Source organism: Mucor velutinosus (genome assembly GCF_035048745.1).
Source record: "Mucor velutinosus strain NIH1002 chromosome Unknown tig00001563, whole genome shotgun sequence".
Lineage (NCBI taxonomy): Eukaryota > Fungi > Mucoromycota > Mucoromycetes > Mucorales > Mucoraceae > Mucor > Mucor velutinosus.
The window spans coordinates 1,552,566-1,568,137 of NW_027041904.1; the positions used below are offsets into that span (position 1 = coordinate 1,552,566).

General features: G+C 39.5%; 6 protein-coding genes across 6 annotated transcripts; 4 read left to right on the top strand and 2 right to left on the bottom strand.

Moving 5' to 3' along the window:
- Nucleotides 1–65: 65 nt before the first annotated feature.
- ICL1_1 (isocitrate lyase 1) lies at nucleotides 66–722 on the top strand (the record flags this gene model as incomplete). The annotated part of the gene is made up of 1 exon (XM_064828353.1): nucleotides 66–722. The coding sequence occupies one exon, from the start codon at nucleotides 66–68 to the stop codon at nucleotides 720–722; it is 657 nt and encodes a 218-aa protein (XP_064685555.1).
- A 98-nt stretch (nucleotides 723–820) lies between these two features.
- Nucleotides 821–1,612, bottom strand: RAC1_2 (Rho GTPase protein rac1; the record flags this gene model as incomplete). Its single annotated transcript, XM_064828354.1, has 1 exon — nucleotides 821–1,612. One exon carries the CDS (start codon nucleotides 1,610–1,612, stop codon nucleotides 821–823), a length of 792 nt encoding a protein of 263 aa, XP_064685556.1.
- A 3,263-nt stretch (nucleotides 1,613–4,875) lies between these two features.
- Nucleotides 4,876–7,075, top strand: INO80 (putative DNA helicase ino80; the record flags this gene model as incomplete). Its single annotated transcript, XM_064828355.1, has 7 exons — nucleotides 4,876–5,166; nucleotides 5,218–5,313; nucleotides 5,386–5,610; nucleotides 5,672–5,762; nucleotides 5,815–6,230; nucleotides 6,312–6,692; nucleotides 6,752–7,075. 7 exons carry the CDS (start codon nucleotides 4,876–4,878, stop codon nucleotides 7,073–7,075), a joined length of 1,824 nt encoding a protein of 607 aa, XP_064685557.1.
- A 382-nt stretch (nucleotides 7,076–7,457) lies between these two features.
- Nucleotides 7,458–8,989, top strand: SAM2 (methionine adenosyltransferase sam2; the record flags this gene model as incomplete). Its single annotated transcript, XM_064828356.1, has 6 exons — nucleotides 7,458–7,499; nucleotides 7,550–7,594; nucleotides 7,652–7,769; nucleotides 7,827–8,067; nucleotides 8,131–8,227; nucleotides 8,291–8,989. 6 exons carry the CDS (start codon nucleotides 7,458–7,460, stop codon nucleotides 8,987–8,989), a joined length of 1,242 nt encoding a protein of 413 aa, XP_064685558.1.
- Nucleotides 8,990–9,280: 291 nt separating this feature from the next.
- Nucleotides 9,281–9,862, top strand: RPB7 (DNA-directed RNA polymerase II subunit; the record flags this gene model as incomplete). The annotated part of the gene is made up of 2 exons (XM_064828357.1): nucleotides 9,281–9,320; nucleotides 9,384–9,862. 2 exons carry the CDS (start codon nucleotides 9,281–9,283, stop codon nucleotides 9,860–9,862), a joined length of 519 nt encoding a protein of 172 aa, XP_064685559.1.
- A 68-nt stretch (nucleotides 9,863–9,930) lies between these two features.
- On the bottom strand, nucleotides 9,931–10,965 carry ATC70_009119 (uncharacterized protein; the record flags this gene model as incomplete). Its single annotated transcript, XM_064828358.1, has 1 exon — nucleotides 9,931–10,965. One exon carries the CDS (start codon nucleotides 10,963–10,965, stop codon nucleotides 9,931–9,933), a length of 1,035 nt encoding a protein of 344 aa, XP_064685560.1.
- Between the last annotated feature and the right edge of the window lie 4,607 nt (nucleotides 10,966–15,572).

Consider the following 15,572-nt stretch of genomic DNA (forward strand, 5'->3'; position numbering starts at 1 on the left):
CCTCTCTCTCTCTCTCTCTCTCTCTCTCTCTCTCTTCAGCATTTCCTTTTTACATCTTTCATGAAATGGTTCTTGGACAAAAGAAGAAGAAAAAGGCAAAACAGCCATCTCGCTGCAATCACAGTGACACACCAACAAGAACAGATGAACTAAAGAACGACTTTTGGCTGCCCACCATCAAAAGACGACGGCGCTTCTCTAGCAAGGAAATCAGATTATTACAAAAAGAATTCAGCATCAACTGCAGTCCGTGCGCAGACAAGGTGGAAGAAATTGCAAAGCTATTCTCTACTGATAAAAAGATCATCACTACCTGGTTTCAAAATAAAAGAGCCAAAACCAAGAAATTGCAAGCCAATTCGCCTCGAACAGTATCCTCGGTAGATTATGAGACAGAACAGGAACAGCAAGAAGAAGAAGAGGAGGAGGAGGAGGATGACGAGCACTACGACTATGATGATACCACTACAGAACTCTCCAATACCAATACTGACATGGACAGTGATACTTTTCATGTCATGAATGGTGACACAGCTCTTACTACACCTACCTGTATTTTGCATCAACAGGAATATCAACATATAGTCTCCACACTCAGCAGCCCACATTACGCGCACAAACATCTAATTAACTTCTTCTCCACCTACCACTTTGATTTGTATTATCTGACAATGCAAGAAGATCAAGATGATGCAAGCTCATTTTTCGCCTACAGCAGTTAAAGCACCACGCATGCAACCACTGTTTCCGGCCCTGAAGCACTTTGATCTGAGCTGGCGGATTCACCCTTATGGTGTGAGTAATACAAATAAAAGTTTTATTATTTTGCGCCGTGGGAATCACTATATACAGCCAACATGTTGGATATCTTTTGTTGAAAATACTGCACATTGTTTATACAAGCGTATTGTTCGTTCAAGTCAAGTTGAGTCAGTTGTTGTTGCACAATGCCTCGTTCTTGATTCGACATGTCTATTTTGATATAGTTCAGCATGTCCAATAGTTTCATTTGAATGTATTGATCTTGTGTGAATGGTAATTGTGGTGAAGCATGTTGAGCATACATGGGCGGGTGATGGTAATAGAGTGATGGATGAGGATAGTAGTAATAAGGAATGGCTGTTGTCGCTGCTGCTGCTGCTGCTGCTGCTGCTACGCCTGTAGACGTGTAGGCTGACTTGTTGGTTGTCGCCAGAGGCATCACCTTGTCGTTATTATGAAGAGGACGAGTGTAGAAATGCATTGCCAATTCAGAATCACTGAGATACGCCAACTGTTGATCGAAATTATGCTCCTTTCTTGGTACTTTGGGCTCATGAAACCTCACCACCATATCATCAGTGTGGTTCATGGACAGAATAGCATGCGCTGCTTCCACAGATTTACTGTAACTGACAAACCCAAACCCTTGTTTCCCCTTATCTTGTGGCATGACTTTGGCACTAATGATGCGTCCAAATGGCTTGAATAAATTAAATAAATCAGTACTGGTCGTGCCAGGTTGAATTCCCTTTATATAAAGATTACACAAATCCATTGTTGGTTTGATTTCAAAACTAGGTGTTGCTAGTTTGGTTTGAGCATTGTATGAACGACGATGATGGCTTGTCATTTTTTCGATTTGTTGGATACAAGAAGGGAAAAAAAAAAAGAAAAAAATAGGATTCTTTTGCCTCTTGATCTTTCTTGATCTGTCTCTTCTCGATCTCTTTTTATACGTGTAGAGTATAATCAAACTGAAAATATACACTGCGCAGTATATTTCTTCTCTGGGAAATTCTACTGTTGTCGCACTGTTCTCTTCTGTTTATGTACATGCATTTCTTAATGACAGCTCAGTGCTTGTAGACACATATTTTGTTCCTGAAGTGACGACCAATGTGCCTGGATCTCATCCAATTAGTGCAACGTAGCTTCCATAAAGCAAAGCATCTATAGACGGTATTGAGGTAAGTGTATCGTCTATGACATATTTGAATGCGAGCTCTAGGATCCACAATTACTAAAGCTTTGTTTGAAGCGAACTTACATAATTTCATTCTAGAGATGAGTCTACAGCCAGATTCGTATAACCCCACAGCCTGTACAATGGAGTACAGCCATACATTGTAGCCATTGTACTAGAATTGGCACTTTTAGGGGCGTTATTCTCATGATGTTGGCTTTTTTAGACATTGTGTTGTATACCAATTAATAACTCTCAACTTGTAGATATGACCAAACTCATAAAATAGAAAAATTTTGGATCGTCCAAATTCCACCAAACCTCATAATGAGGAATCCCTCATGAATTTCTGCATTTTTAAGTCGAAACTGGGTAAACTCGACTAAGGTATATCTTGAGTTAGAATAACCGTTAGAAGTTCCTTTATTATCTAAAAGTAGCGAAACACTACTTTCGCTGTGCTTCCACTTCTAATTTACCGAATTTTTGTAATAAATTTCTTTAGCGAAGAGGGTAGATGTTAAAATAGAGGGCGATTCTGGCAATGAAGCAGCTGCTTTTGTTGTAAACCCGTCTTTCAGACTGACAAGCTTGATAAACCTGCATAAATATATCAAAAATAAAAAAGATAGTTGAGGAAGAACCGAAAGACACTGATATGCAAGAAGCAACTACAAAAAAATGAAAGGCTAGTTTGTAATGCGACACACTTGAATTAATGGCAATCTGAATCGATTCGTTTTGTATGTTGCATTCATAACTAATGCCGTGTGGAAGTAATTGAAAAGAAGCAGTGTATCCCTTCTGTAATAAACAAGTATTCCAGTTTACTATTATTAGCGTTGATTATGGTTTTATGAGCATAACTATTGCCATTGCAAAAAGCACCTTTATAAGAAAAAGCTCCAAAGAAAGAAAAAGTATTTGGATTAAGTGATTGCCCTTTTCAATTCCATGATCCCATTTAATCAGTATCGCAATTATCATTGCCATCATCAGAAAGGCATTTGGGCCAGCCAGCAGCAGCGCCGTCTGCTGAAATAGATTGACGCTCCGCTTATTTCTTTTTGTTCAAGATTGGTCATATTTTGTCTTTTGCCGATTTCTTTAATCTATTTTGTGATATTCGACTATATAAATTATTTTTATCTGGCACTTCCTAATACATCCTAAGAGTAATTTTCAAGGCGCTTCCAATGATGCCAAGTAAAATAGATGTTTTGAATGAACTTATTGAGCAGTTCCAAAAAATATGAAATAAAGTTTTTGGTCAAAATGTCGAAATTTTGCATATGAAGATCTCATAAAAGCAGTTTCAGAGGTTGCTTTGGATCGAGAGAAACATTTTGATCTGATATACACCATAGTAAAAATCTTCATTTTCAAGGTGAAAAATGCGATCGTTTGATTTTCGTAAAAAACCATGAGGTACCCCTCATGCTTTTTGGTCGATTTTTGGCCATGTTTTTTGGGTCCTCAAAAAGTTGAGCAAAGATGTCAGAGAGTTACTACTACTCAAGTACAATTGCTTAGCATCATTCCGGTGGTTCAGAAAGGTCTAAATGTCAAGATATGAAGGTTTGAAAGCTGTCAAACTTGGTTATGTTTTTGCTTTATAGCTATTATTTACACAGCATGAATCACATCTTTGGTAGCTGCAATTTACTGGAAAGGCAGTTCCGTAGCCTGTTCAATTTTTAATTTGAATAGGAGGCATGTTGCTTTTGGTAAAGCTAATTCATGCAAATTTTGATGCGCTATGTTGTTGGTAAGCTTATTAATAATGAAAATGAAAACCTGAACTTGCTGCTGAATACTATGGTTTTGCATATTCGCTTTGCTACAATCAAACCCTCATATATATCAATATTTCCAAGTGTTGGATTAGGCGCCTTATTACCATGGCTTTGCACTTTTGATTTGCTACGGTAAAACCTCCTTATAAATCAATGCTACCAAATGTTGGATTAGATGATTAGTTGTCATAAGCTTTGCACCTTTGCTTCGCTACGGTAAACCTCCCCTATAAATCAATGTTATCAAGTGTTGAATTGGATGCATTATTATGTTCTTGTATATAGAGTGGAGATGATGATGGTTGGCGCAAGCTGTAAATGCAGCAATTCAAATGTCTTTTAAGATCTAATGCTTGGTCTTACTGCATGCAAATACAGTTTCAAATGTTACACGAATTCATCAAGGCTAAAGTATTGTTCACTCGGTGATCGTCATTAAATTGCACATCTGTAAGATGAAACATCTTCGAACTCGAAAAACAATGACTCGATCCATAGCCGCACTTGGATATCAGCAGAGAGGAAATAAACCCGTTGTTGATTTTCTCAATATAGCGTATAGACTATCACCTTTAGGATAGATCTCGTTTATGGTATGATTGGATGAATAGCAAGTAGTGTTGCAGCATTTCAGTTACACAGCAAGGTGACTCCTTTTATGGTTGCCATACCATGAACATCATACTATGTGTTTCTCTCTCTCTCTCTTCCCTCTTTGATACAATTACACAACATTGAAACAGATTGGATATCTCTTTCTTTCTCATCTCGATATACCTTTTACTACTAAATAATACACTTTTTATAATTTTATACCATTTGAACATTTCCACATTTGACCATGCAAGTCTTTAAAAAAGTATAAACTTCAATTCCCTGCCCCTCTCTCTCTCTCTTTCTCTTTGTTTCTCACCCAATTACCTGTAGGATCATCAGAACAAGCCTATACCATATGCAGTCTTAAAGATACAACTAAAGCGGCTCGTTGAGCAACAGAGTGAAAGAGGGGTCATATATACAAAGGATTTGCTCTCTCTCATTGATCAATACGAATTATGTGAGCATGTTGTATTACTGACACAAGTACAAAAGAAGGCCATTCTTCCATATACAAAAAGTAACCCCGACTTAGAAATGACACCAGATGATATTTTGAATCTATTAAAGCTCGTCTGTCCACCTTCGCCAGTTGTATCTCTATCAGCACCAACAAGGCACATTGTAGAGGATTTGATTACTGTTAGGCCAAGAACTTCTCCCCCTTTGAAAACACACAAATCAACTCCTTGGAAGAGAAGACCTTCAGCTGTAGCTGCTTCTATTCAGGACAGAGACGATGTCTTGGATATGATTTCGTCTACTACCGAGGATCATCAACAGGAAGAAGACGAGGATGAGCAAGACAAATTCCAACCTGATTTGATAGTAAGTACAAGCACTTGCATACTTGACTCGACGACTAACACTTGTTGCTAGATGTCAGGAAACACATCAATTGAAGTACCTGACGATAGTCCCGGAGAGAAAGAAGAACATTCCAAATTAATTACAACCGAAGAAGAAGAGGATGAAGTAAGGGGAAAACTAGAGGGAAAAAAGGGAGTTGAAGTCAAAATCTTTGCATTGATCATTAACTTCTTGCAGTATTCAAACCAGGATTTGGCTCGTTACTACCGTAGATCTCTCAAACTGACCCAGAGATTGAAATCATCCGAGAAAAGCCTAGCCTCCATGGCTCGTGATAACGAAGATCGAATTGTTCAATTGCAAAACAAGGTGGATGACATGAATATGGAGGTTGCCAAGCAAAGACGAGAAATTCAAGAATACAAAGGCAAAGAAAAGAGCAGTTTGGACCAAATCAGTGCTGTAATGATTGATTTTATCGTAGTAACGAGATCAACATCATTAACTTATTCTTCTACTATAGTTGGAGGCTCACATCTCCAATATCCAGCGCTCAGAAACAGACCAAAAGCAGGTGTATCTATCCATCAAGTCGTTGTTTGATGAGAAATGTCGTAAGATCTCATTTTTGCCCGTGGATAAACAAATATTGACCACATGTCATAGGTGAAGCGCAAGAGTTGCAAGAATTGTTGCGACAAAAGGAATGCGACCTCGAAAAAACTGAAGATTTACTCAACAGCTTTCAATACGAAGTTCAACTGTTGAGCCAAGAGAGAAGCAGACTGATAGGCCTTCAAAACAACCTGGAAATGGAGCTACAAACATCAGCCCAAGCGCATAAACAGCTGGAAGAGCAGAAATCTGAAAATGAGAAATTGAAAGAGATTATTGATACACTCAAAACTGATCTAGACGAAGCACTTCATCAGCAAAGTAGTAGTAGCAGTGCTGGTGAGGTGCTCTCCTGTGAACTAGTTGACGATACCATAGTGATGCCTCACCATCCCTCCAATATAAGGCAGCCTTCGATTATATCTGTTTCATCTTCTATAAATGAGGAATCACATGCATCTTTGAAGGTACGTTGTTGGATATATATAAAGACACATGAAAGTCTTGTATCACTTTCGCATTTCGTATAACATTGCCTATCTTAACAGACGTTGGAAAGTGAATTTACTGATTTGGATCAGTTGAAATCTGTCAGAGACGAGAAAGACTATTACAAAAATCGAGCAAACGAAGCCAAGGAAGACTTGGACAGAGTGAAAAGTGAATTGGATTACCTTCGAAGGGCATTAGATTCAGAGAATCGCTCCTTGGTGAATGAGCTGGCAGAGCTAAGATTAAAGACCAACACTGTGATTGTGCCTCCATTATCTCCATCGTCATCTTCAACAACCACAACAGGATTAGCAACAAAACCCATCTTGGATTCCATCTCATTGACGATACCGGAGCCACCTATCATGGATGTTTGGTCTCATTCTCGTATACGCAAAGTGAATAAAAAGAAGAGAACAGTACAGGACTTGCATGAGGTAGGTAGCGATAATGGCACCATGGCTGTATGTATGATGACTGATGGTACTCTGTATAGTCTACTTCGAGTATGAATTCCTTTGTCATTACAACTTCATCTCAACACAGCCACGCCAATAACAGGGATCGCAAGGTAATGACAAGAAGGGACGATAAGATTGTGACAAATACCGTAACATTTGCACTATACACTGTGCTTATTTACTTTTTCGGTATCGTCACCTCTACATTTTTGCTGGATGGGGCAACGGGACAAAATGGCTGGGAACAAGCTCTAGTAGCTGCTGCTTCAGGTCAGGTACCGAAAAGCAAAGTTTTGGAAATTATACTCTATTGGATAGAAAAGTTGTTGTTTGAGCCTCAAGGATTGCCTGTATCATAAAACATCGAATAAAGAAATATGCATGTCATCCATTTTACACAACACTCTTCAGGCACTGCAATGCCCTGAGGAAATTATCAAATAGAGCAGGGCAGCATTTTATGAGTTACACCGCAGCGGACGAAGGCCAATAAAAGACTGAGAGATGCGTAGAGCCAGAAAGCTTGCTGCGATCAATTCTCTACTATAGCCAAACGGATCCTAAAAGTAAAATGTCACCGTTTTAAATGTGGGGGTCCACAACAAATCCATCATTTAATGGAGTCGTGGGAAATCGTTCACCTATGACAAATATTCTTATTAAGAAGAATTCAGTTCGCATTTGATTTTACATCTCTTCTTTTTCTTTTGCAAAATTATTTTTTTTTTCTTTCAATCCAACATGATTGCTTCTTCTCGCCAATTCATCCCTTCTCTTCGCACTGTAAGTAGAATCAAGCCAGAAGCTGGTGCATGTCTAATTTAGCTGCGTAGGTTGTCACTCGTCGCACCTTTGCTTCAGCTGCCAAAAGCCCTACTGTAAGGATCCCGCCTCTTGCCATGTCAACACAGCTTTTAACATCTGTCGAATTGTAGGACGTAGTTATTGCCAGTGCTGTCAGAACCCCTGTCGGTTGCTTCAACGGCTCATTAAAATCTTTGCGTGCTATTGAGCTCGGTGGTATTGCTGCCAAGTCTGCCATCGAGAGAGCTGGTAAGTAGAACGTTGATCTACAGTCTGTCAGACACACATCTAATCGTTTTTACACAGGTATCAAGCCTGAAGATGTTGAAGAAGCCTACTTTGGTAACGTTCTTCAAGCCAACTTGGGTCAATCTCCTGCTCGTCAAGCTATCTTGAATGCTGGTTGCCCTGAAACTACCGAGGCCACCACTATCAACAAGGTCTGCGCTTCCGGTATGAAGGCTGTCATGTTGGCTGCTCAAACTATCAAGGCTGGCGACCGCAATGTCATGGTTGCTGGTGGTATGGAAAGCATGTCGAATGCTCCGTAAGTGTTACCTGAATTTCATGCATGGATAATCTTTTGCTAATAGAGTCGCCGCTTTTGTAGTTATTATGCCCCTCGTGGTGCTGCTTACGGTCACCAACAACTCAGTGATGCCATCATCAAGGATGGTCTTTGGGATGCCTACAACAACATTCACATGGTAAGTTTTGATTTGTTAGAGGAGGAGTCTGTGGATAATTAAAGCAAAATGGTATGATTATAGGGTAGCTGCGCCGAGAATACTGCTGCCAACTACAACATTACTAGAGAAGATCAAGACAATCATGCCATTGAATCATACAAGCGTGCTGCCAAGGCCTGGGAAAATGGTGCATTTGATGCTGAAATTGCTCCTGTTACCATCAAGAGCAAGAAGGGAGAGACTGTCATCAAGGTTGATGAGGAATACAAGAATGTCAAGTTTGACAAGATCACCAGCTTGCGTGCTGTCTTTAAGAAGGACGGTACCGTTACTGCTGCTAATGCCAGTACCTTGAATGACGGTGCCTCTGCTTTGGTCTTGATGTCTCGTGCCAAGGCTGAGGAACTCGGTGTCAAGCCTTTGGCCCGCATTGTGTCTTACGCTGATGCCGCTACTGCCCCTATTGATTTCACCATTGCACCTGCCAAGGCCCTCCCTGTTGCTCTTGAGAAGGCTGGTTTGACTGTTGACGATATCAGCAAGTTTGAATTGAACGAGGCTTTCAGTGTGGTTGCTCGTGTCAATGAGCAACTCATGAAACTTGACCCTAGCAAGGTCAATGTCAATGGTGGTGCTGTTGCCCTTGGTCATCCCATTGGTTCATCTGGTTCTCGTATCATTGTGACATTGACCCATCTCTTGAAGTCTGGTGAATTCGGTGCTGCTGCTGTTTGTAACGGCGGTGGTGCTGCTTCCTCCATTGTCATTCAAAGAGAATAAGCTGATGTTTATTATTCCCGTATTTCTGTAAAAATAAATCACGAATTAGGTAGCCTGACAGTAACTTTCAATCAAAGAGAGTTAATTAAGAGGCGCCTTGTAGACTCTTGAACGATGTATTCTACTATTTATAAATCATGCATGTATCGAGTTCATTGAGTGGTATGTGCACACATACACACCTCCTAAGTGCTTGATTTTAATTACGTTTGATTTCTTTGTTGTCAATTTCACATATAAATATGTATTGCTGACATGTTTATTGCTCTACATCTTTTTCTCTACTCAGTCATGCTTCACGACATAGTAGACCGCGATGACGCTCACTCAGGTAGGTATGCCATGTCTACTACTATAATATAGCAGATACCAATCCTAACTCATTGTGCTCTAGTGGGCATTCAATGTCAATTGTGCTGCAAATACAAAGAGCTCGAATGCTCAGATAAATATAATCCAGACCTTCGATTCCTCTACAGATCAGGGACAGAAATCATAGATGATTTCCTGGAGCCATGGAGCAACAAGACTGTGTCTACGCTAGAGAGAGAAGAATACTCGAGTATAGACCCTCAGGAGGATATGATAGACAATATGATAGAGAATTGGTGGAATGGCAGTTTCTCGATACCTGCGCCATGCTCGTATAAGGTTGCTGAAGAGATACGGATTGGCAATGAAGAGCAGAGCACAGAAAGAATTGTCCATGCGGAAGAGGTGGATTATGAAGACTTGTTCAAAAGTCTGATGAATGTCAATATTTATGCTATCGCAGAATATATGTCGAATAGCGAGCCCTTTTGTTTCAATGAGCATATCATCAATGCCCTTATAATTTACGCAGCTATTGCTGTACCATACCTGATTTTTTGAAAAATAAAACTTTTTACTGCTTGGTTATATGATACACTGTTATGGCGGCTATTAATATTTTGTATGTATTATTGTGATTTCTTGAACACCTGTCTAGTCTTTTCTCCATTCTTCTCCATCCATTCATTCACACGACAACCAAACAACTTGCTGTATTCACCAAAGAAATTGTGGTTGAATCTCTTCATAATAACAAATCCATGTCTCTTGACTAAAATTTGTTCGGCTGCCATACAGCATTCATTGGTCATGGCGTACACACGGTTGATATCATGTTCTTGGGCCCAGGTCATGGCTCTGTTCAAGAGCAATGTAGAGAATCCGCACGTTTGGAGTTCAGAACGAACAGCCCAACGAGTAATGGTGGCTGTCTTGGGAATTTGTTGATGAGCAAATGTGTGCTTTTTACCATCCTTCATGAGATTTGGCTTTTGCGTCAAAAGAAATCCAGGCACAGGCAAACCGAAAAGCTCCAATACAGCGACTGCAAATTGCTTCCAAGCGACAGGCAACGTGCTTCTAGCATCCTCCACGTCTTGAGCATTGCAAGACAATCCAATCATACCACACACCTCGTCGTCCAAGGTCAAGACCCAAAAGTGAGAGGGCACCTGCTCGCTCTCTGGTTTACGTACCTTTTTACCGTCTTCGTCAATCTTGTAATTCAAATAATACAAGTCAGGGTCCTTTAAGTCATTAGCCATGGCCTCGTCAATGCGATTCTGCAGTTCAATACGGTCTGAAGAGATGAACAGAATGGCGAAACCCACCATACTCCAAGCAAAAGTAGTAAAGAGTTTTACCAAGGTCATGGCCCAGCCAGGAATCGTGATAAAGGCATCAACCACTTTAGGAACACAGATCAATAGAGCAGAGTATACAGCAAACCAGATGATCCAGGTAGGAAAAGCCCACAATTTGCTTCGAATACTTTCGTATACCAGGGGAACTTGCGTACTGCGATATAAATATTCTACTTGCTCCAAGTCAGTGTCTCTATATGTTCGCAAGATCACTTTGGGGGCTGCAGGAGCTTCAGCTGTTGGCGTTGTTGTAGCAGCAGTGGTGGTATTTGCTTTTTTGTTGCTTTTGATTTTGGCCATAATTTGTTATATATTACAAAAAGTGAAGTAAGGAAAAAGAAACAACCTATTGGAGTAATGAAAAGAATGTCAAATTTATAGCGACTTGAAATTGCCTTAATAGGCATTTCCTACTGTATATAGCATTACAACATCTAAATGTGCAACCTTTGTATTCTTGGTCTATGGATTAACAAGTTTTCTATTCTATTGAATGAGTGTGAAAAGAATGATTGTGTATTACATTCGTGAGCATATCCATTCATCTTTAATTGCAAAACCTTAATGTCAAATTCTTGGAATTGTGGTTGCTTGGATCAATGTTGATGCGCTTGAGTGTGTTTGCACAGATTCAATCTTGCATTGTATGAGGTGTGAGTTGCACGCACACTTGCAAGATCCAGCTACAAACAGTCGGATCAATGGAGACTGAGTACAGTTGTAGCTGTACTGTTCCTTTGGTTTGGAGTTACGTTTGCTGCTTTACCATTCATAGAAACTCCACCTAGCCCTGATAACATAAATACCAAAAATCGTCTTTTAGCTGCATGCCATCAAGCGATAATTAACCTAATACGATTGGCACAAGCCTTTTATGATGCTTCACGACTGTATCAATAAGAAAAATTGTATACAGATTGATAGTATACGTACATTACCTCTCACTGCTCTCACATATTCAAAAGGCAGCGAAATTTGGGTGCATTTGAGCCGTGATTTCTTGTGTTGAAAGCCTTTTAAACTCACCAGAATAGCATCAAGCAATTTCTCTCATCTAGCAGTAACTTGCTGACGCCTTCGCTCAACTTTTTTGGTATTGTTGAAAAAAGCCTCCAAACCATGAGGGGTACCTAATGGTTTTTGTCGAAAATTAAACGATCGCATTTTTGACCCCAAAAATGAACACTTTTACTAAGGCATATATTAATTCAAAATGTTCCTCTCGATCCAGTGACCCTGAAACTGCTTCTGTGAGACCTTCAGACGTAAAAATCTCGACATTTTCGCCAAAAACCTCAGCTCATACTTTCCGACTTTGCTCAATAAGCTTGTTAAAGATATCTTTTAAAATTAGCACCATTGGATACGCCTTGGAAAGTGCTTTAAAAAAAGCATAAGAGGTCAAGAGAGGATCACCACAACTCCTTTAGTCAATTCTTGTAAAATAGATGAATCAAGTCGATTTTAATCATAATTTGACCAATCTTGAGTAGAAAAAAACCGAAGTTTTAATTGATTTTGGCGGCTGGTGGCCTAATGCCTTGCTAGTAGCTTTGTGCATTGGTTCAAGATGCTTCAGTCTTGCTTTTTTCGCGATAATATGGGTTTCCTTTTATGAAACAGATGCGAAATCACAAAAGTATCGAAACAATTCTAAATGTACAGCTTTAGAGTTGGCTTCCTTGAAACCTTTCACAAAAAAAGGATGCAATAGCAGAGAAGGGTATAACGGTGCTGATGTTAACATCAATTTTTTCAACATCTCAGTAAATATTGGCACTATGTAAAGGTATAAAAACTGCTATTAATATTGCTTCGGTGCTTAACGCAATCTGCATATAGCGAAACCAAATTGAAAGAAATCCTCAGATAACGTGTGAAACAAAATGAGAAATTGGAAAACATCAAGAAGCGCCTTTGAAATAGCGAAATACAATAGTGAGATAACGACAGCCATGAATAAAGTGACAAATAAGTGCCTTTATTGATCGTATATATATATATATGAATGCTGAAACGGCTAGAAGAGAAGCTACACCTTCTCATAAGTACGAGGTCTCTTGGCTCGGAAGAAGCATCCCAGACCGTAATAGATAGTAGCTAATAGCAGCGCAGCCATGGCACCGAGTGTCATCCAAGTTGCGGATCCTATACTCCCTTTCACTGTGGCGTTATGTGAATGAGTAAGCCCAATCACTCTATAGGCAACAACGATCAAGATGACAAACACAGCAAACAAAACCAAAAATGCAAAACTTGTGGCCATTGCTGTCATCGAGTCTGTAATGCGGTTGTAATGAGTGCACACAGAAAAGATAAACGCAAGCAATGTCAGGCCGAAACCACACCAATATAGAATGAAATTCGCTAAAAAAAAAACTTTATTATATCCACCTACAGGTGGGCCGATGAATTCAGTTAAGCTGGATTCAGCCGCTATTACAAATAAAACATCAGCATATTAGCATCCTATCAAAAGTATTCATGCTGAGTGAACCTACTCCAAACATATGCTGGTTTTGGTGTGTTACAATGGAGAACAGTTCCATGTGTTCCAGTGCAAGCGTTCCTAATGTAGACTCGGTATTTAGTATACTGCATCTGATTAACTGACAAAAGATGCGACTTACCATAGACCAAAATCAATGAAATCTTGTTCATTTTTTGTGAGTCTGGCAATGTACAACAGTTTCAGGAACTTGACATTGTATGTATTTCCCAACAAGATAAAGAACTGGAGCACAAGCGCACAAAATGCGAAAATTGCAGCCGTATATTTAAAGAAAGAAGCCCAGAAAGCCATTGTTCTAAAGAGTGACTATATGTAGTTAACAATATGAGGCCTGTTTTGTGTATTGCCTGTATGCAAAACGCCTCTTATTTATACGTGCAAATTTTTTTTTACAAATCCCAACATTTATATGATTTGAAACCATGATTTTCGGAAAACAGCAAATGCTACTATGTAAATCTCAAATAAATGAGATACGTCTTAGTGGATACGAGCACCAATCAAGCGGAAGGATCAGAAACATGTAGCTATGGTCTTTCTTACTTCATACTTGAACAGAATTCGAAGGGGAACGTTGATCTGCAGGATGACTACAACTCTATCCCAAGAACGTGTGCCAAAGCACATATCACAAGCCTTCGAAATAGTATGCGGGAGAGCACAAGTGTTTATCTTAGCCAAATGTTGCCTCAAACAAGTGCCCTGAACTCAGAATCAGAATTACAATCAAAATCACAATCATGACGCTTTCAATGCGATTGATGATGGTGAACCTAGAGGGCTCCGTTTAAACATGGATTCTAAAACAATCACTACAATAAGAAGCCCAGAATGATTTCACAAAGTTTATTGTGAGTAGAGTACTTTAATTTGCGATTTACATTCTCATGCGTATAGTGTTTAAACAATGCCACATACAGCTTTGTAACGAAGAAGATGAACATTGATGATCAGCTATCAAGATGAAATTGATGAATACAGATGGCATTTAAACAAACCAAGCAACAAACTGAAGCAGACATAGCTCTGAGCTTTGAGAACAAGCTAAGACTTACATTGCTATCCATCTAACAAAGCAATAAAATCTTGAGCAGTGAACATGTAGCAAGCGTTGGACACATTTGACAGGTTCCTGTACCTGAGGAAGATCATCAGGTGCTACATCAAAGATCCGGGGCTATACCGGACATACTTACATGATTTCCGGTGGGAGCAAATGTATGAGACCCAAAGTCTGAGTAGCAACTTTTTCACAGAGTATATGGAAGCGATGCAAAGCTGGCCTGGATAGAGTCCTTCCTATTCTCGCATACATTGCTTGTCGAAATGGTAATTTTCAAACAACACACACGATCCACTGCAGTCATAGAAATCGCAAACAGATAGATGGATGCATGGATGATGATGCAGATGCCGGTGATGGATGATGTACTAACATTTTAAATCTGATAGCCTTCTCAAAAGTCTTTCATTACCAAGGTCAAGCTTGGCAAGGCCAAGAAGCAAAACCGTCCTTTGCCTCACTGGTTCCGTCTTAAGACTGACACCAAGATCCGGTATGTTATGGGCAATAGAGAAGAATGCTTTGTCTGTATACTTACTTTTCCATCAATAGTTGGAACGCTAAGAGACGTAACTGGCGTCACACCAAGTTGAACATCTAAGTTGTTCAGCTTCACAACTTGTTTTCTCTCATGATGGCTCTCTCATATCAACAACATTTATCAATAGAAAAAGAAAAGTTTTTATAGGATTGCTGTCCTACACTGAAGAAAATAAAATCACAATTCCTAGCGTCTTCGTCAAGCAATTGTAAAACCAAAAACTATCTGGAAACTGGACTACATTGTTTAATGATTGTTTGTTTGATGGTAGACAGTGGATATGGGAAAGGTATATCAACAGTATTACCTGCAAAATCAACACTCTTCGCTCTGGATATGTTGCATGCGATGTGTATTTATGTGTGGGATGGTTTTGGGAAGCATGTATTGATCTACAAAAATGCTGACATTGATACGTGGCATATTGACCTTTTTGAACTACTAATTGAGAGATGGAAACTGGCATTGTGCACGGATCACGCAGAGAAAGTTCTTGCTAAAGGTCCTCGGATTATAAATGTCTCCTTCAAAAGCATTAATATGATATTAAGATCGCTTTGCACTGTCAATCATCGCAATGATTACCACCTAAAATGTGTTGACGTACATCTCTCTCCTGAGGATTGAGTCGAGCAAACACAAGCAGCAGGACATTAGCCTTATTCTCACAGCTATCTACTAATTAGAGTCTATTTACATGCTTTGATGCCTTTATCATGTGCTTCTGACACACTTTGTTAATTGCAAAGATACACAAAATGCAAGATTCACAATTTTGTTCTTTTCTAGTA